Source organism: Scyliorhinus torazame, chromosome 3, assembly GCF_047496885.1.
Source record: "Scyliorhinus torazame isolate Kashiwa2021f chromosome 3, sScyTor2.1, whole genome shotgun sequence".
NCBI lineage: Eukaryota > Metazoa > Chordata > Chondrichthyes > Carcharhiniformes > Scyliorhinidae > Scyliorhinus > Scyliorhinus torazame.
In genome coordinates this window covers 111,620,968-111,642,809 of record NC_092709.1, presented here as the reverse complement: position 1 = coordinate 111,642,809, position 21,842 = coordinate 111,620,968, and the positions used below count along the sequence as shown (strand labels likewise).

General features: G+C 45.9%; 1 protein-coding gene across 2 annotated transcripts in view; it reads right to left on the bottom strand.

Moving 5' to 3' along the window:
* otud4 (OTU deubiquitinase 4) overlaps nucleotides 1-21,130 on the bottom strand; it is a 189,761-nt gene extending 168,631 nt beyond the window's left edge. For both annotated transcript variants that reach the window (XM_072496128.1, XM_072496129.1), the window contains exon 1: nucleotides 20,818-21,130. In XM_072496128.1, the coding sequence (XP_072352229.1) occupies nucleotides 20,818-20,988 (171 nt within the window). In that variant the 5' untranslated portion in view covers nucleotides 20,989-21,130. The remainder of the gene's footprint in view (nucleotides 1-20,817) is intronic.
* Nucleotides 21,131-21,842: the final 712 nt, after the last annotated feature.

The following is a 21,842-nucleotide window of genomic DNA, read 5'->3' as shown; positions in this document are numbered from 1 at the left end:
TAAAAGCCAGCTATTTAGCCCTGTGCTAAACCAGAAAGGGGCAAAACCCAAGCTTCCAAGCAGGAGCCACCTTTTTTCTCTTGTTACATGATGTGCTGGATTTGTTCAGCCAGGCTCAAACAATTACAACATTAATTAGCTCTCTATCTGCAAACAAGTAAAATGGCTTTTAATATTTATTAGCAAAACATTTCCCCTGCAAAAATAACGGATTACCTCACTTTTATTCACAGCTCTAGCTGACATACTGTCAGTAAGCATCTTAACCTAGGTTTTAATACTATTACTGCAAAAATACAAACTATGAAGTATGATAATTACCTTGTAATCATCACACCTACCCCCTTAAAAAATGAATCAGCAATATGAAAAGATGGCTTCATTTTCTAGATCCTTATCAACATTAGATGTTCCATCTTCTCCCATTTCAAAGTCGTGATAGAGCATCTGCAATTAGGTTCTCTCTTCCTGCTACATGTATAATTTTTAAGTTAAATGGCTGTAGCAATAAACTCCATCTAATTGTCTTAGAATTATGAGAAACATAAATGTTCAAATGCTGCAACGCCAATACCAAACCCAACGTTTATTTTTCTATAGCCGAATATTTCTTTTGACGTGTATTCGGTTTCCTTGAAAAATAACTATGAGGCCTTTCTAGCCCTGCATCATCCTCTTGTAGTAATACAGTACCAACGCCCATGTAAGTCGCATCAATGGCCACCTTAAATTGGTTGTCATAATTCAGTGTTGCGGTCAACAGAGTTTTCAAATTATCAAATGTCTCCTGACATTCTGGCATCCACAAAATTGGCTTTTAATATCTATTAGTAAAACATATGTCCTGCAAAATTCACAGATTACTTCACTTTTAATCACAGCTCTAACAGGAATATTGTCTGTAAGCTTTTAAAACCTAGATTTTAATAATATTACTGCAAATGATAATGATAAAGTATGACAATATATCACAACAGAGAGAAACTGTTCCCATTGGCGCAGGTATGGAAAACCATAAGACAGATTTAAAGTGACTGACAAAAGAATCCAAAGCAACAGGTGGATAAACTTTTTTCAATGCAATGTGTGGTTAGAATTTGGAATACACTGCCTGAAAGAATGGTGGAGGCAGATTCAGTCACGGACTCCAAAAAGGGAAGCACCTGGAGGGAATAAAAATTAAATTCCTCTTGCAGACAGCCAGCACAAGCTGGAAGGGAGAATTATTTTTTAGACTCCCTACACAGTGCAGAAGGAGGCCATTTGGCCCATCGGGTCTGCACCGACACTCTGAAAAAGCACCACCTAGGCCCACCCCTCCGTAACCCCTTAAACCCATCTAACTTCACCTCTTTTGGACACTCAGGAACAATTTAGCATGACCAGTCTTCCTAACCTGCATATCTTTTGAATGTTGGAGGAAACCGGAGCATCCGGATGAAACCCACGCAGACATGGGGAAAACGTGCAGACTCCACACAGACAGTCATCCAAAGCCGGAACTGAACCTGGGTCCCTGGCGCTGTGAAGTAGCAGTGCTAACCACTGTGCCACCCTCATTTCTGTGGTAATCATTCTGCCATACTAATTAAACAAAATCAGACAGTTGTCTTCCAATAGTTGAAGGGTTTCCCAGCCCTCAAGAAAGGCAATATTTCTTCTGTGATAATGGACCTCAGCTCTCAGCATGAATTTCAAGAAATTCCAGCAGAATGGGACTGGGAGAACATTGTCATCTCCAAATTGCGGTCAGAAAATACCAAATACAGTTAAGGCATCAAAGGAATTGTTTGAAAAAGCCAAGATTATTATTATAGGCTATGGAAATGGAGAAACATCCCAATGGCAAATTAGGCCATTCTCCAATGCAAAGACTGACAGAAGAAATATTTCTCCCAATATTCTAAAGTCAAGATTGTGTAAGATGTTCCCTAAAAACTAGAAAAGAATAAGAGAAAAAAAACAACCCCCTTCACCTCAGTTCCCTGATGTTAGGGGGAGGACTCCTCTTGGATTGGATTTGTTTATTGTCACGTGTACCGAGGTACAGTGAAAAGTATTTTTCTGCGAGCAGCTCAACAGAGGGACTCCATTGCTGGGCAGCAATGAGGCACGCTTAGGCGCAGCTGACCATAGAGGAAACTCTCCGCGCCGTGGGGAGGGAATTTCCTCGAGGCGGCTTAGACTGTGGTGCTCCAGCTTTCGAGGGAAGGTTTGGGGCATGTGGTCAATGCAAAATTCCACCCAAGGAGGGGTGCACTTAGACAGGGGTTCGCTGCACACCTGCACCTCCTCGAGACCACAACTGCCATCGGGTCAGAACACAACCGTTTTGAGGTCACGGATTGCAGTGGCCACAATCTGGACATCCACCGTCTCGCGATGCACCAACTCGTGGGGTATCATTCAGCCCATTCCTCCACCACCCTGCACATTTCTGATGCTGGTCACCAGGACAGCCACAACTCACCCATTAGCCACACAGAATGGTATTGGTGGGGTGTGGATTCCTGAGCAGCGGTTCCCCAACGGCAGCCACTACTCCAGAGCTGCGTTGCGGGGCAATCATGTTCCAGACTTTAAGTAGATCCTGGTAAAAGATGGGTAACACCTGCAAGGAGTTACGAAGACCCCTCAGGTAAATGAACAGGAGATGCACATCATAGTTCAGGAAATTTTACAGCTCACCTATGCTTGCCACAGGACGGTTTTTACCATCTACCTTGGTGGAATTCGAATCTGGAACCCTAGACCATTGCTCTATAATATAGTAATCTTTATTGTCACAAGTAGGTTTACATTAACACTGCAATGAAGTTACTGTGAAAAGCCCCTAGTCGCCACATTCCGGCACCTGTTCGGGTACACTGAGGGAGAATTCAGAATGTCCAAAATACCTAACAGCACATCTTTCGGGACTTATGGGAGGAAACCCACGCAGACACTGGGAGAACGTGCAGACTCCACACAGACGGTGACCCCAAGCCGGGAATCAAACCTGGTCCCTGGAGCTGTGAAGTAGGTTTGTGGATTACCAATTCAGTGACCGTACCCTATTTTGAGTTAAAACCAATTAAAATAAATGAAATATAACTGAGGGACAAAAAAGAGGGACATCTCCTTAAAGGCTTTAAACAAAAACAAATCACAAATGAAACTTAAAACATCAAACCAAAACATGGTTAAGAGGGTCAATAATGCACCCGATGCCTTGCAGCGCCTAACACGCACAGAAGGCCTCTACTGTGCCCGTCGACTCCATGTGCTCCCTCTCTACGGACGCTGCCCACAAATCCAGCTGCAGTAGAGGGGCAGACAGTCAGATCGATCCCGTCGATCGTCCACTGCCTGACCCTGAAAAATCTACTTTAAATTCCACCATCAGCTGTGGTGGAATTTGAAATCTGGTCCCCAGAGCATTATCGCAGGTTTCTGAATTACCAGTCCTGTGACAATACCATTATACCGTCACCACCACTTAAGAGGTGGGAGGACGAGAATCAGAACCCACCGTCCTCCCACAGGGGAGGCAATGGCAAAGTGGTATTGTCACTGGACTATTAATCCAGAGACCCAGGACAATGCTCTTGAGAACTGTGTTCAAATCCCACCAGGGCAGTTGGTGGAATTTGAATTCAATAAAATATCTGGAATTAAAAGTCTCATGATGACCATGAAACCATTGTCAATTGTCATTTTAAAAAACCCATCTGGTTCACTAATGTCCTTTAGGGAAGGAAATATGGATCCTTACCTGACCTGGTCTACATGTGACTCCAGACCCACAGCAATGTGGTTGACCCTTGAATGCCCTCAGGGATGGGCAATAAATGTTGGCCTAGCCAGCGACACCCACATCCCATGAACGAATGAAGAAAATAATATACGGGCACCTGGCGGGGAAGGAGGACAACCTTCTCATGAATCTGCTGCCGAGGGTGCTCAAACCCCTCATCAACAGGTCCAGGCAGTGGGCAAGACAGAGGGGGTCGTCCCACCCGACTGTCTGTCCCTCTATTGCGGTTACATTCGCGGCCGGGTGTCCCTGGAGAAGTAGCATGCAGTGTCCACTGGCACCATTGAGGCCTTCCGTGTTTGCTGGGCACCACAGAGACTGGAGTGCATTATTGACCACATCTCAGTTTGACGTTTAAAGTTTCATTTGTGACTTGTTTTTGTTCAAGACAGTACCCGCTTTAACGGACTGCCCGATTTACTTTGTTCATCAGGTCGTTAGATTTAGTTGAGTTTATTTCATACAAAATGGTTGAAGTCCATAGCTTGCACGCAGCATTCTTCACGGGAGCTAACAAGGCATTCTGCACCCAACACAAGGGGCAAAGACTACAGAGCTCGGCCGGCAGCCCTGATCCAACATGCGTTGTTGCAGCAGTGTCCCTGCTGCTACCCCCAGAGATGTCTGCACACAGGGTCAGTTAACACATGTATCCTGAAGGCCACTGAAGTTCTCCAAGCTAGACTCCCATCTATCACGTGGAATGGGGAGAGGTTTGTGTGGGTTTATGACCATAGTGGATGAGAGCAAGGGAGTAGAGCTCAGTGGGAAAGCACTCATAGAAGGGAATGGCCACCGAAGGTCTGTCCCATGTCTTGATTGGACAATGGGTCAAGGCATTGACATGACCTCTCATTGCTCACGTTCTGTTTCCACCCTTTCAGTTTTTGGATTGATACTATCATGGAGCCAGTTGAGCTGCCGGTGGTACTTATAGCCATGGGACAGGAGAGAGGACGCTAGCTTTAATGTGCGAAGGCACGTAGACAAGAGCCGTGCCTCGAAGAAAAAGGGGCAGCAGGGCCTGCTGAGAATATCGGAGGCGATAGTGTTGGGCACGTGTCTACTGGAGGAAAATTAGCTACCTCCAGATGACAAAGAATAATTTCAGACAGAGACTGCGGATGACCTGAGGGAAAGTGGACTGCCAATGCCAGGTTATACAGGAGTTGGCATCGCATGTGCTGGATGGTCATCCATTGCCTGTGGCCCTAAAGGTGACAGTTGCCCTGAACTTCTACGCTAGTGGCTCCTTGCAGGGCTGCACGGATGACCTCTGCAGCTTCTCCCAGTCAGTCCACCACGTATAAATGCATCAAGGAGGTGACTGAAGTACTCTTCGCAGGGCGCACAACTACATAAACTTTGCCCATCCACAACGACATTCTTGGCCACTCTCAGATCCTAGGGTGTTTGAGGGAGAGATGGCTCCTCAAGGACAAGTGGTACCCCTCAGGAAGTGGCTGATGAAGTCTTTGTGGAGGAAATGTTGCATTCAGTTTCATTTCCAATGAAAAGCAAAGGCCAAGCAGCAGAGTCTGAAAGCTATCTTTTTGTTCATTCAATCTCGTTCACTCCATCGATGGCTTCAGGTAGCAATTTCTCCAAGAGCATTATTATGGAATTTGGTCAAAGAAAACCTAGATTTGGTATAAAAGAACCCTTCTCATTACAACATTAAATTCACTAATTGCCTAACAGAATGGGGTAGTCCTTTGATAATAATATGGACCTGCGCTAGAGAAAAAATATATTAAAGGGAGGTGAAGGCTGTTGGAATATACTCAAGATCTCAAAAAGACTTGGGTTAGCTGATCCCCTCAAGCTCGTACTGAATGAATTCTCCCATATACTGGATCGAATGTGTGACCTTATATTTTATTCAGTAATTGATAACGTTCCCAACAATTAGACATTTAATTCCAACAAAAGCTAATAAACGCCTTTGGGCCTGCAGAATAAGTTACAAAATCCATTCCCTAACAGATGTAACATCACTCTCTGGAAAATGAGGAGGAATTGATAACCATGTGTTTTTTTCAAAATGTGGAGATTCCGGCGTTGGACTGGGGTGAGCACAGTACGAAGTCTTACAACACCAGGTTAAAGTCCAACAGGTTTGTTTCGATGTCACTAGCTTTCAGAGCGCTGCTCCTTCCTCAGGTGAATGAAGAGGTATGTTCCAGAAACACATATATAGACAAATTCAAAGATGCCAAACAATGCTAGGAATGCGACCATTAGCAGGTGATTAAATCTTAGATCCAGAGATGGGGTAACCCCAGGTTAAAGAGGTGTGAATTGCATCACGCCAGGACAGTTGGTAGGATTTTGCAGGCCAGATGGTGGGGGATGAATGTAATGCGACATGAATCCCAGGTCCCGGTTGAGGCCGCACTCATGTGTGCGGAACTTGGCTATAAGTTTCTGCTCGGCGATTCTGCGTTGTCGCGCGTCCTGAAGGCCGCCTTGGAGAACGCTTACCCGGAGATCAGAGGCTGAATGCCCTTGACTGCTGAAGTGTTCCCCGACTGGAAGGGAACATTCCTGCCTGGTGATTGTTGCGCGATGTCCGTTCATTCGTTGTCGCAGCGTCTGCATGGTCTCGCCAATGTACCACGCTTCGGGACATCCTTTCCTGCAGCGTATGAGGTAGACAACGTTGGCCGAGTCGCACGAGTATGTACCGCGTACCTGGTGGGTGGTGTTCTCACGTGTAATAGTGGTATCCATGTCGATGATCTGGCACGTCTTGCAGAGATTGCCATGGCAGGGTTGTGTGGTGTCGTGGTCGCTGTTCTGAAGACTGGGCAGTTTGCTGCAAACAATGGTTCGTTTGAGGTTGCGCGGTTGTTTGAAGGCAAGTAGTGGGGGTGTGGGGATGACCTTGGCAAGATGTTCATCGTCATCAATGACGTGTTGAAGGCTGTGAAGAAGATGACGTAGTTTCTCCGCTCCGGGGAAGTACTGGACGACGAAGGGTATTCTGTCGGTTGTGTCCCATGTTTGTCTTCTGAGGAGGTCGGTGCGCTTTTTCGCTGTGGCGCGTTGGAACTGTCGCTCGATGAGTCGAGTGCCATATCCCGTTCGTACGAGGGCATCTTTCAACGTCTGTAGATGTCTGTTGCGCTCCTCCTCGTCTGCTCAGACGAGGAGGAGCGCAACAGACATCTACAGACGTTGAAAGATGCCCTCGTACGAACGGGATATGGCACTCGACTCATCGAGCGACAGTTCCAACGCGCCACAGCGAAAAACCGCGGGGGGGGGGGGGGGGGGAGGAAGAGTGGTAAATGTGTGAGTGAATGCAAGAGAGACAGGAGTGTGTGTGAGAGAACGATGTGAGTATGTGTTATAACCTGCCTCTTTACTACGGGCTGGGGACTAATGGCAATCCCCCATTCCTTAGTGAGTATGATCTTCCCCAATGAGGGGGGGGCGGAGAAATCATTAGCAGTCACCTGCATAAATAGAGCTGGCCAGTGTGGAACCAGCAGAGAGGAGTGAGCAGTAAGGAATCACTGCACGTGTGTAGATATGTAATTGTAAATAAAGTTATTTCTTTTTGATTCTACAAACCTGTGCTGGATTCTTTGTGGCTCTCACAAAAGTGAGGGAGAGAGAGGTGTGTATCTGTTATGAGTATCAGCTTTCCAGCATCATTCCTCCCATTAAAAATGACAATGGATAGGATTTCAGTAATTTTTTAATAAACAAACTTTTAAATTATCAGATTACCCATCCTAAAGTGGGTACTACTTCCAGAGGTTCATGTTACAGGGCTATGGGAGGGTAGCTTGGTCAGAACTTAATGTGAATGGGCAGAGGCTTATGTATTTCTGACTGTGTCTCCCTAACATGAGTAGATATAGCTAGAAAAGACTTGTTTTCTTTGGTTTCTGTATTCGCATCCATCCTGCAGAATGCTTGGGGCTACCTGTTGCTCTTTGGGGGGGGGGGGGGGTGTCATGAGGTGTTCTGTGGCGCAGAAAGTTCAAGAAACCTTGGGTTATGCTTAATTTGGTACCTATCCTGCACTCAAGAAATTCCAAATTATTTCACCCCCAATTTGTAGTATGTTTATTTTGCAGACACTATTTGAAATATTGCAGGGGAAATCTCCCAGTGCCATTGACAACATTTATACCTCAACCAATATCACATGTAGAACTATTTAATTGATCATTTATCTGATAATGGTGTCATGTGAGAGTCCATTTTAAGAAAAGTGTGTTTTATCAAATGGCTGCAGTGATGTCATTGTGTGGGTGGAGCTGGAATATGATTCTGCTTTTTACTTTTGTTTTGAGCTGGAAGCTCTTTTTGGTTGTGTGTTTTAGTTTTGCTTTCAGTTGGAGCGCTGCATTCAAACCAAGCAGGTGTATACTGGTCTCTCTATGATCAACAAGGTGTTAGATCACTTGATAATTTAAGAGTGCTAACTGTTCTCTGCAGAGAATTCAAACCTACTGTCTTTGTTTAAAAAGTGTTTTAGCTTATGGATGTTGTTAGGAAAGTTGTTACGGATTACTTATAGAGTACTGTATCTTTTTTTTGGGGGGGTTATCAGTTTTGGTAGTTGATAAGATGTTTACTGTGTGTTTATAAAATGTTAACTGGGTTCATAGAATAAAAATTGTTTTTGTTTAAAAATACTTTTAGTTCTCTGGCGCATCACACCTGTAAAGTGGGACCTTGTGCTCCCCATAACCAAAATCTATTCAAAATTGTGGGTCAGGTGAACTCCATGATACACTTTGGGTGTTCTCTAAACCCTGGCCCATAATAATGGTTTATTAGTCCTTGCTTTACATAATTTAGTTACCTTTAGCGGGATTTTACAGCCACTAATCAGCCACATTCAGTCTGGTGTCTCACAAAATACTACCCCCACTACCCCACCGCATTCCTGTCCATCCCCAACCAGGTCCTCATAAACGTTAGGTTTGGTGTGCTTCAAAATTGACAGCCCGCCTGGCATTTCTAAATAAATAATTGATCTTGTTAACAAGGTAACTGACACAAAACAGTTGGCATAGGCAGGTGGGCAAGATTCAAAGGCAGATTTTTTAAAATAACTTGGTGGAAAAGGTAGGAAGTGTGTCTTTTGGGGAGTGTCCTGTACACATTGGGGACACTACCCCTCATCCAGTAATGGGCAACCTAGTTAATGAGTAGGCTGCATGAGTGGCCCTCTTTCAACTCGGGGGGCCGCACAATTGAAATCGGGCATGTTCACCAACTGTGACAATATATTTAATACACGCTGAATATTTCATAACCAGTTATGCTTAATAATTCATATTAATAAAACTAAACTTCAAGCAGGAGGATCAGAAGAAATATTTATACTTGTTGGATGATGCAGAGGGACCACACACCACACTGTCAATGTTGTGTGCAATCAGCATGCACCTCACTTCACGTGACCTTGCATAAGTGTGTCTTAATTCAGTTAGCAAAAAAGCTACACAGATAGAAACCAGTGGAATGTGGTAACTCTGCATGTGGACAACAGTCAACAAAATGCTCTTGTGGGCTGCACTCAGAACCCCGATGGGCTGCATATTCGGGTTGCCCAACACTGCCCTAATCTATGTTCCTCCCTGGCTGGTCTTCAAATAATCCACTACCTCATCCATCTCCCTCAGCAGTTTGATCACTTCCTGTCCAAAAAACACGATGGCATACCTAAGACCAGGATCCATCGATTTTCTCCAAGGACCTCCTTGCAGTTCCAGCAGCATCCACTACCAAGCTCTGAAGCCGCAGGGACTGCTGGAGCTGCCGGCTGGTAGTTCTTGAGGGCGGGACTAATGTGTAATTTGGGTAGTGAGTTCAGGGGTACACAATGAGTTCCAAAATCACCAAAGCTTAAAAAGGAACACAGGAACAAGTGTTAAGTCAGAATCTATTCCACTATTCAATATGATAACTGCTGAACAGTATCCTATCTCCATTCACCCACCGTGGCTCCACAACACAGAACTGGCAAAAATTATAATTCTCAGATTTAAAATTGAACTAGCAATTAGTACTTTTTCTGAAAGAACTTTTGACAGTTCTAGTATTGTTTCCTAATTTTTCTTCTGAATGGCCGTTCTCTGATTGTAAGGATTAATCTGCTTTTATTAGATTTCCCCCACCAAAGTTCTCTATCAATGCTATAAATTCCTTTCAAAATCCTAATCACCAATTAAAGGACCCATAACATCTGATTTTCCAGGCAATACACAAGTTAATTTAACCACACCTCATGATCTAATTCTTGGAGCACTATAAACATTCTGGTGAATCTGTGCAAAATCCAAGGGCCAATAGATCTTTCTTAACATGTATTGCTCAGAATTATGCAGTTACCATATGTAATCTTGGTACGACTTGCATCAAAATTTCCTCCGCTTTAATAACCAATCATTTTTCCTTCAGCACCATTCCCAATTTCCCAATCCCTAAATCTCATTAAGGATGTACAACACTGATCCTAAATGTGCTTTTGCCCTTATCAACGCATCACACAAGTTCGCCACCCGCACATTGATTCTGTCTACACCTCCCGTTGTCTCAGGAAGGCAGACAGCATTATCAGAGACACCTCCCACCCAGGTTTTGCCTTCTTCCAGACCCTTCCATCAGGCAGAAGATACAGAAGTCTGAAGACCCGCACATCCAGGCATAGGAACAGTTTCTTCGCCACAGCTACTAGACTCCTCAATGACTCTCCCTCGGACTGATCTGTTCCCTAAGAACACTGTTTACAACGTCCTACGCTGCTCTTGCTCATGGATTTGCTTTGTTTGGCCCCTTGCTCCGCACTGTAACCAATCACTGTTTGTCGATGTACCATTTGTCAATGTACTCTGTCGATTATTCTTTTTTTGCCTACTATGTACGTTCCCTTGGCCGCGGAAAAATACTTTTCACCGTACTTCGGTACATGTGACAATAGATCAAACTTACAGCGCAAAGTTTTGATCAAAAGAATGCAGAAAAATGTCTAAACCAGTGTTCTTCAAATTCGGGGGCGCGACCGCGGGTGGGTCGCGGGCGGGTGTCAGGAGGGTCGTGGAGCCTTCGCGGCGCTCCCGATCGCACAAGTCAGCCGCAGCAGCCGGCTTTTAATAACACTGGCTGCAAGCAGTCTTCAAAATGACCGCAAACATTTTTTTAAAAATCGGACGCATTGCGCATGCGCGCCCGATCATCGGTGCGCATGCGCAAAATTATATAGTGACTGCGATTCCTCCATTTTGTTAGCAGCAAATAAGCAACAGGACAGTAAAATTTAAAATGGATCGTTTTGTTATAAGGGAGAGAGGACCAGTGACACAAACAGGCCAGGATCTCACAACTAAACTTACTGAAGAGATTGGCTCAGGAGAATCCACAGCAGTTCAAAGCAGTGTTGGTGTGAGCTGTTCAGAAGAGTCCATAGCAGAACAAAGCAGTGTTGGTGTGAGTGTTCAGGAGGGTCCACACCAGGAAAAAGCAGTGCTGGTGTGAGCTCCAGGACCTCTGGTGAACAGCCCATTAAGAAACTGAAATCAGGCACAAAGGTATAAAGATGATTTTTTAAGGTATGGATTTATTAATTGTGCCAATGCAAATCAGGATGCAAGGCCCATGTGCGTTATATGCAGGGAAGTGCGAGCAAATGAAAGTTTAAAACCCTCAAAACTTCAAAGGCATTTGAAGACTAAGCATGGCGAGTTTGAGGACAAACCTCTTGATTTTTTTCAAAGGATGCAACGAGAATTTAAATCGTCGGCTGAAGTCCTCAGCAGAAATGTTACATTGAACAACAAAGTACAATTAGTCTCTTACATGTTAGCTTACCGTGTAGCTAAAGAGAAAATGCCCCACACTATAGCAGAGAGATTAATTCTCCCAGCAGCATTAGATATAGTTTGTACGGTCACAGATGAGAGGTTCGTTGAAAAAGTGAAATGCATCCCACTTAGTGATAGCACAGTGGCTCACCGAATTTCTGATATTCTTGAGAATTTAGAAGCCCAGCTTATTTCTCATTTAAAATCAGCGCAGGCAGTCTCAATACAACTGGATGAAAGTACAGACATTTCAGATTGTGCAACCTTGCTAGTATACATTAGGTATGTTTGGCACAATGAATTTGTTGAAGATTTGCTGTGCTAACTGACTTTAGCAACCCACACGACTGGCGCAGAAATTTTTGAAGTTTTGAATAGTTTTGTGGTTGGAAAGTGCGGGCTCGACTGGGGTAATTGTAGAGGAATCACAAGTGATGGAGCAGCCAACATGACTGGGAAAAACAGCGGAGTTATAGTAAGGATTAAGGGGGCAGCTGGTCAGGACATTGTTTGGAATCATTGTTTTATTCACCATGAGGCACTGGCATCGAAAGGAATTCCATCCAATCTTGAAGTGGCGTTGAAAGGTATAGTGAAAGTTGTGAATTTCATTAAACGCAGCCCACTCAATACCAAACGTTTTGACACTCTGTTCCGATATGGGGGCTGAGCACATACATTTATTGTTCCACACAAGTACATTGGCTGTCAAAGGGTCGGGTGCTACTCAAGAGTTTACGAACTGAGGTACGAAATCCACTCTTTCCTCCTCGAGCATTTGTCCCCTCTGACTGATTAGTTTGCTGATGAAACTTGGATGATAGCAATGTCTTACCTTGCAGACATATTTTCAATTCTAAATGAACTGAACCTCAAATTGCAAGGGAAGGATGAATGATTGCTTTCGGCACTCTGAAGAAATTGAAGCTTTCCAAAAGATATTGAAAGTTTGGCAATTGAGAGTGCGAAGTCAAAACTACTACATGTTTCCCACACTGCTACAACACATTGAAGAAAACAGCATTGGTAAGGAAACTGTAAATGGATTGGCAAGCCTTATTGAGTTGCATCTGGCTGCCCTGATCAACAATTTTGGTCGCTACTTTCCAGAGAAGTTTAAGATTCTGAGAGAGAGGAGGTGGGTGGAAAATCCCTTTGAGTTTGAGACCCCAGAATCAGTTCTTAACTTGCAGCTGCCTCCAAAAGAAGAAATTGAGCTTATGCGTCTCAGCTGTGACAGCATATTAAAAACACGGCACAAGTCAATGAGGCTGTGATTACCGTGGAAACCTTTGGATCACAGCTAGATGAGGAAGACGGCCCTGATAGGGAAGAATTAAATGAGACAGCGCAGAGATATGCGCAGGGAAAGCCCCAGAAGAGGAAACGCCCCAACCCCCCAGAGAGCAGATAGATCAGCCTCCAATGAACCCAGTCACCACCCACCGCACAGCCACATCGGATGACACAGAATTTCTGTACACCACCCCCTTAACAGTGACCCAATTACAGGACGCGTGCGATAAAATCTACCCCACACAGCAGAACACATTTTAGGCATAGATTTTATGAATTCCCACAACCTATCCTTCGATCCAGTCAACCAATGTGTCTGGAGAATGGCAAAATCCGCAAGAGCCCCCGCAACGCTAGGAGAATATGCTCACCATAGGAGAATATGCAAACATGATTAGCGCAGTAGGCGAAGTTTGGTTTGGCCCGACTACGATTAGCACAGACAAGCAGGTTAGGGCAGTTTTACAAAAGAACAGGACAGCATTCGCAACCTACAAACACGGCTGTGGCCGGATGACTGGTTCAGTACAAATCACAGGACCTGACCCTAGACCCCAAAAGCAATATAGATTTCCCCAAGAGGCAGAGGGAGAAATCGCAAAAGTTATCGACAGCTTATTAGAGCAGGGCGTACTTAGATCAGTAGCCTCCACTAATAACACGCCGATTTGGCCAGTGAGAAAGCCCGATGGATCATGGCGACTGACCATCGATTACCGGGAACTCAACAAGATCACCCCCGCAGCAGCCCCGACGGTAGCCACAAGTCCCGAGACCATGCTCAAGCAGGGACTCAATTCCCGATACTTTACGGTTTTGGATATCAGTAATGGATCTGGTCCATTCCATTGGCAAAGGCGTGCCAGTACAAATTTGCCTTCACCTTTAAAAATCAGCAGTACATGTGGACCTGCCTTCCACAAGGATTCCACAACTCCCCCTCCATTTTCCACCGACAGCTGGCAAATGGTTTGTCAAAATGTTCTCGCCATGAATGTCTGGTCCAGTACGTAGACGACCTACTACTGCAGACAGACACCAAGGAAGAGCACATTGAGCTGCTGTCCGAACTCCTGGAACTCCTACAGAAAATTGGATGTAAAGTAAACCCAACAAGGCCCAGATTCTGGAAAATAAGGTGATATATTTGGGTACAAGTATCACGCACGGTAAACGCGAGATCAAGCATCAAAGGATTGACTCTATTGCCAAATTGCCCCTTCCCCAGAACGTTTCAGCCCTCCGGTCGTTTTTAGGACTGGTTGGCTACTGCCGAAACCACATTGACGGTTTCGCCAGCAAGGCAGCACCCCTCTCAGACCTCCTAAAGAAAGGAGCCTCCTGGGAATGGCTTCCGCAGCATACGGATGCTGTGGACTCGTTGAAAAGAGCACTCATAGCAGCCCCCGCACTACAAGTTCCAGACCCGCTCTCCCCTTATGCGATAGAGGTAGCAAGCACAGACCGCACACTTTCAGCCGTGCTCTTCCAGGAACGGCACGAACAGTTAAGGCCCGTGGCTTCGCCTCCAAAGTTTTAGATACTATGGAAGGCACCTGCTCGCAGTTTTTTGGGCAGTACAGTATTTTTCTTACATAACTGGACTAAACCCCATCACAATCCTCACGGAACATACCCCCACCCAACTTTTACTTGGCGGACGACTCAAGGACGGTACAGTCAATCAGATTAGAGCAGCCAGATGGACCCTTCTTTTGCAGGGACGGGACATCACTGTTAAAAGGACAAAGACCCACACTCTTTTAAGCAGATAACCTACAGTACCCCGGAACCCCCCATGAATGTGACATTATCTCACCGCACCACAACACAGGCCCCTTTATTGCTAAAACACCCCCCAGAAAGATAGGAAATCCAACCCAGAGCCCCGAGCACACAGACACGTGCGAACCCATAAGAATATATGTGGATGGTTCTTCCAGAGTCTTAGAAGGGAAGCGCATAACAGGATGCGGCATTTATGCCGAGGACGTGCAGGAACGCGCCCTAGAAGAAATCGCAATAAAACTTCCAGGACACTTAGGCGCGCAGGCGGCAGAACTTGGAGACATCGCATACATAGTGGAACACCCAGATTCCTTCCCCAGCCCAGCAGACATATACTCGGACAGCCTCTATGTCTGCAACAGCCTTACGGAATTCCTACCCCTGTGGAAAGCAAGAGGATTTGCTTCCGCAGGCGGAAAACACCTTCCCTCAGCCCCATTACTTCGCCACATTTTAGAAAGAGCACAGAACAGGACCTTTGGAATCATCAAAGTTGGTAGTCACCATCGTTCCTCCCCCCCTGGAAATGTGAAAGCCAACGCACTGGCTAAGGCAGGTTCCAGGCACGGATACTTTTGGACACCCCCCGAAAGCACACCAGTGAATGCAGTTCAGGTCTCGCAGACTAATATCGAGGATTTAGTGCAGGCCCAGAAGCAGGATAGCAATCTCAGGGAGATTTTGAAAGGAAGATTTACGGCACCTTACGAGAGATTTAAAAATGCTCTGACCAAACATGACGGTGTGGTGTTAAAAGACACCCTTTATGTGCTTCCTGAACAGGACAGGAATCAGCTCATTTGTTTATTCCATGATGGTTATGGGCATCAGGGAATTGATCCCACTACAGCCCACCTCAGGCAGCTCTGTTGGTGGCCAAGTTTAAAAGACGATGTAACTCACTATGTTGAGAATTGCCTTATCTGTGCCCAGAACAATCCAGACAGATATGCCAAAAAGGCTCAGCTTAGTCACACCCGACCCATTAATGGCCCTTGGACTAACCTCCAGATTGATTATATTAGACCATTGCAGGAATGGTTACAAATATGTACTCGTGGTGATAGACACATTTACAAAATGGGTGGAAGCATTCCCATCCAGAACGAACACGGCAAAGACCACAGCCAAGATTTTAACCCACCACATCTTTACGAGGTGGGGACTCCCCCGCAGCATTGAATCCGACCAAGGTTCCCATTTTACGGGACGTGTCATGAAGAACGTCCTCACAATATTTGGCATTACCCAAAAATTCCACATTGCATACCACCGCCAGTCAAGTGGTATCGTGGAGCGCATGAAGCGGACCCTAAAATCCACACTCAGAAAAATGGTCCAGCAAAACAACACCACTTGAGATTCAGTCCTCCCTTTTGCGCTGATATTTTTGAGAAATACGGTTTCTACATCCACAGGTTACACCCCACACACTCTCATGACCGGACGCCCCATGAAAGGCACAGAATTTTTATTGGGATTAGATTTGACCAGCCCCGAAGTGACGACCCTCACACACGAGAACGCAGTCAAACAATTAGTGGAAAACGTAAAAACGGCTCAGCTAGCAGCCGCAGTGAAATTGGGCACAAGAAAGAAACAGAGCAAGGCCTGTTTCAATAAGACAGTGCATGCGACTGAGTTCAGTGTAGGACAGCAAGTCATGCTCTCCGTATACAACTCCAGCACATTCCTGTCACGTAAATATTCGGGTCCGTACTCCATTGCGGACAAAGTAAGCCCTTCCGTCTACAAAATAAAGTACCCCAATGGAAAGACTGCGTGGTTCCATGCAAATAGCTGGCTTTTAAAGCAGACCAAGGCAGGCCAGCAGCGCGGGTTCAATTCCCGTACCAGTCTCACCGAACAGGCGCCGGAATGTGGCGACTAGGGGCTTTTCACAGTAACTTCATTTGAAGCGCCAACACTTGCTGCAGATGTGGTCACTGACGGTCTCAATGGGATCCACCAGTTCCATCATCATACAGCAACAGCACATCTCTGTCCAGCCATATTCAACTAGTTAATTAATTTAAATAATTTTTTTAATTTTTTTTTTTTTTTTTAAATAGAACCTCAAGGATAAACCCGAACACCAACAAAAGCACAGCCCTCTCTCGCCACTCACCCGAACTCAGTCACTCACCTAAACTCAGATGCACTCTGTTCCAATCAGCACTCCTTGTCTAAAGGCACTCCTGCCACACCTTTTGTGCACTCACCTCTCCCAGCACTCCCGGCTCGCTCCTCCCGCGCTTTTTAAATCTCCCCGCTCTCTCCTCCGGCGCTGTTTTCACTGTCCCGGCTCTCTCTGCTCCTGCGCTGTTTTCGCTGTCCCGGCTCTCTCCTCCCGCGCTTTTTAAATCTCCTGGCTCTCTCTGCTCCCGCGCTGTTTTCGCTGTCCCGGCTCTATCTGCTCCCGCGCTGTTTTCGCAGTCCCGGCTCTCTCCTCCCGCTCTTTATAAATCTCCCGGCTCTCTCCTCCGGCGCTGTTTTCGCTGTCCCAGCTCGCTCTGCTCCTGCGCTGTTTTCGCTAATTCATACAGACTTGTCCGGAATGACGAGAGGGATCCCAAATCACACCATGCAGCCCTATCCACCCTGATACACTCGAGAGGTTGGCATCCGGGAGAAGATTTCGACTTTGAGTCTGACTCCCAAAACGAGAACCCCTTTGCGACCCTGTCCTCAACCGATGACTGAGGTGTCCAGATGATGTTAAAAAGGACCCGCTTGGGAGAAAACGGTTTCCTTTCTGATGGAACCTGCAGCATGTTTAATGTTGTTTGTAGTTGTATTGTTAAATGTTGTATGCAAGACCAGGAAAAAAAAATTCACACCCCCATGCCACCACCCTTCTGACGCCCACTGGCAGTCAGAGAAACTAATTTGGCCAGACGCTAGTTCAGAGGAACTAGTTTGTCCACAGAGACTTGTTAATGTCCCAGACGCCAGTTCAGAGGAACTCGTCTGTCAACAGAAACACAGACCCCCGTTCGTAACTGCCCTTCTGGTTCGAAGGAAGAACCAATACGGCAACCCCCCACGATGACTACATTTCTTGCCCGTTCTTGTCGGTTGCTCAGGCAGTGGAGAAACGGCATTGGGACCCGCCCTGCCTGGGAACCCCCCCTCTGGTCAGCTACGCTCGGGTAGGGCACACACGGCATTGGTCGCCGTCCTACCCGGGGATTCCATCCAAATCTTACCCGTCGCAGCCCACACACACCTCATTTCGGCAATTTTGTTCAAAACGTTTTGTTTTATTTTCAGGTAACCCTTGGGTTGCCAACCCTTTGCTATTTACATCCTCAAACATTTGGATGGTAAATCGCAGAGTCTGCGAGACGGCTCGCACAGTTTCAGTATTTGTAAGTGTGTCTTGTCCGAATATTCGGTTTAAAAAAAAAAAAATGAGGGAGTTACACATAGTGACCAATTATAAAGGGAGTAATTGGGACGAAAGGACAGACAGGCTATCATACGAGATATTAAACCAAGATAGTAACAGGCACTATGCTTGATCCCACAGAACTCCAGAAGCTCCAGCGAAGAGAAGAGAGGAGAGGAGAGAAAGAAGAACCATGAGGACATCCTCAGTGTTGCTCATCACCCTCATGAACATTTAGCTGCGCGCGAACGCGAACCCCCTGACCCCAACCCCTCCAGCCGTTAATGATTCACTTCCCCATCGTACCCAGAGCCCAGTCACAAGCGACACCACACCATCTTGGTGTGACAGGTTTATAACCTGGTACTCCCTGTCCTACTTGATAGAATCCCTACTAGTATTAGCGACACTCTGCTGCATCGTGCAGACTATTCGTCTGAGGAAATGGAGGAGAGCCTACCGCGCTCGCACTCTGGTATATAGGATAAGATCCCCGATTTTTGGTTACAACCAGACCCCCGCGATCTATAATAAAGAACATTCGTTTGCGTTCCTTTTTGTGAATAAAGAAATGTTTCATGAGCGAGTGTACAATCTTGAGCTTGACTGCCAAGCCAGGAAAATGTGAATAATGCTGCTATGATTTGTTTGTATTGTTTAGGAAGTTAGTATGATTGGAATGTTTGAGTGAGTGTAGTTTATTAAGGACAGTTGTTAGAGGTACCGTTTTTCTTATTTTGTAATGCATGTCCCTGTTTGACATAGCGCCACTTAGAATTGTCAGTTAAAATTTTCTTGCATAGTTATGGTCAGTGTAGAGGCCATAAAAGAGTGCCCGTCGGGTCAGAGAATGAAGACAACGCAGTTATGTGATCCTTCACGCTTCGCGTTAGGACCACAAAGAGAGAGTGTAGCCACCTTGGTTGGCCAATTCCCAACGTAAAATGGAGAACAGCAAAGGCTGAAAGGAAATTCAGCCAACACAGGCAAAAACTAGCAGGTGCAGGTTTACTGTGTATTAGACTCTGCAAAAGCCCAGACAGCATCGATACCAGCAACTATCTGCATAATAATGTAGCAGCCATCTACATACTAACGAACAATCGAAACATTTGAGGTAAACAAGGCCAAGCCAGACTCCTCGGCGCCAGCAGGAGCCAACACAAAAGAGGCTAATGGACACCTCAAGACCGCCCATCGATCAGGGAACCGCTCCAGTATTGGAGAAATCGAACGAAGCGATTGGAACAAAGTCCAATGACTTGAAACCAGGTACGGGGTCCGCCCCGAAAGGCGGGAAGCCCCTGGGGACTATAAAGTAAAGCCCCCCCAAGTTCAAATCGTCTTTCTTGACAGGGTCACTCAGCAACGCGAACCAACCCTCGACAGTGACCTGTCCAGCTGCCTCCAAAGAACACAAGTCTCAAGTCAACGCTCGCTACGAGATAGGCGCTCCTAGCTACCAGTCCATACCAGCTTTTGAATCCCGCAGACTCAGAACCCGAACGAAAGGCCATTTGTTACTCTGACCTGGTGGGCCAGTCCGAAGCTACGTATTGGCCTGTTAGTGATAGAAATAGTTTAGAAAGTATATATGAGTAGCGAATTACTGTGTATAATAAATGTGCTTTGATTTGAATCTTACTAATTGTTGTATTGAGTTATTGGTCATGACTCAAACTTGAACCTCGTGGCGGTATCATAAAGATACCTGGCGACTCTAGAGCAAAGGTTATAAAACAGAGCCAATTGAACCAACCAAAAGTTAGCAACAGCTGTCAGCATTCTGGAGTAGCATCTCTGAGGAGTATCCGGAGCGGAGTAAAACAAGCATTTTGTTGCTCGTGCCCTTCACAACGACCTACATGTGCAAGGTTGGATTTTCCGTCCTCACAAAGGTGAAGAAGCCACAAAGGAAACGGCTGAATCCTTCACCCGATATGTGCATAGCCCTCTCTTCCTGTGAACCTGATTGGAGTGAGATCGTGAGGACTAAGCAGGCTCACCTCTCGCATTAACGGTAAGAGAAAATGGTGGGTCGCGAGGGTCGGCCGGTGAGGGTCGGGAAGGTCGACTGGCTTGGGTCCCAAAGGTTGGCAAAAATGAGTCCCCGGAAAAAAAGTTTGAAGAACACTGGTCTAAACAATGGCACATACCATGAGGTGCCCCATTACAACAGTGTTTACACTTCAGAAGCTCTTGGTTGGCTGTGAAGCACTTTAGGGCATCTTGAGTTTGTAAAGGACACTACGTAAATGCAAGTTCTTTGTTTCAAATATTTCCCCCAGTATTCCAAACCTAATGTAAATACGTGTTCACACTATATGACAAAAATTACTGTTAAAATGTTAAAAAGCAGAAAACAAGTTATCATGCTCAAGGTTAGCGGCAAATGTGAAAACATTGCAATAGAAAGGCATAAACAACAATCTCACCACGAACAGATTTTAATGTCATACAAGAAAAGTGTTTTCCTCGAGTACATTACCAACAACCTAAAAAACGCAACCAACATTTTGTGTGTCGTGGGGAAATCACAAGTACAACGTGGTCAGCATTTTCTGTTGGCAAGAGTTGCAACCAATCGCGCACAAGGCAACAGAAATAATAACATGAACTGTTTTTGGAAGTCTTGATTGCAAGGAACATACGTCTTATTCAATTCTAAACAGGTACACCGTGCAATAGCAATGTTTTTATTACTTAAGCGTGCGAACCTGTTCAGAAACAGCTCTGAAGAGACAGGACCCATCCTTCGCAATTCTCTTTCGGTATAGACCCTGACTCTTCAAGTATTCGTCCAACAGAAGTTCGCCGGGAAGGCTGGCGTTGCAGCGTTCCGAGGCCTCGCAGCCTTTGCCTTTCCCGGCAGTGCCGCCCCTCTCCATCTCAAGTGGCCGCCTCACGCCTGGTGTGCGAGCACATGGCTACATTGGCTGGCCCCCGGCGCCCTCTGCTCCGGGACAAACTTCCAACCGTCTCGATCCGATTGTCCTGGAGCAAGATCCCGACTCTGCGCGGCCATTTGTTTTGACAGGGTGCATTCTGGATGATGTAGTCCACCCTCGGCCTCGTCCCCGCTCTCCAGCGCAGGCGCCGGCCCGCCCAAGAACTACAGGACCCAAGGCGCAACGCGCTAAGACACTCGACGGAAGCTTGTCGGAAATAAAAGCGAAAGTTATTCCTTCCAGGAAGACTTCCACAAACAGAAAGAAGGAATACTAGAGTCAATCCGTGTTTAAGGGGAGACTCTAATGTCGGAGCCAAATGTTCAGATTTAAGATTTTGACCGTTTATAAATCCTCCCAACCACGAGACTTTTTTAAAGGCAATTCACTGGAATGTTTAGCAGGCAAAATTTGACGCCGAACCATACAGGGAACTATTCGCACAGGCGACCAAAAGCTTAGTCATGGAGATAGGTTCTGAGGACTAATTTAAAGGAGAGCGAGGTTTCGGAGAGGAAATTTCAGAAATTAGCACCGTGACGGCTAAAGGCGTGGCCGCTAATCATGGGGCATTCAAATGAAGATGCCACAATAGGGCTGCTGGAAGAGGTTGCATAGAAAAGGATGGGCAAGGTTGTGGAAGGATTTAAACAGAAGGATGAAAATGTTAAACTTGCGATGTTATCGATCAAGGGAGCTATAGTAGGTCAGGAAGCCCAAGGTGATGGGCGAATGGTTAGGATGCAGGCAACACTCTTTGATGCACTCAAGATTTGGGAGGATGAAATATGGAA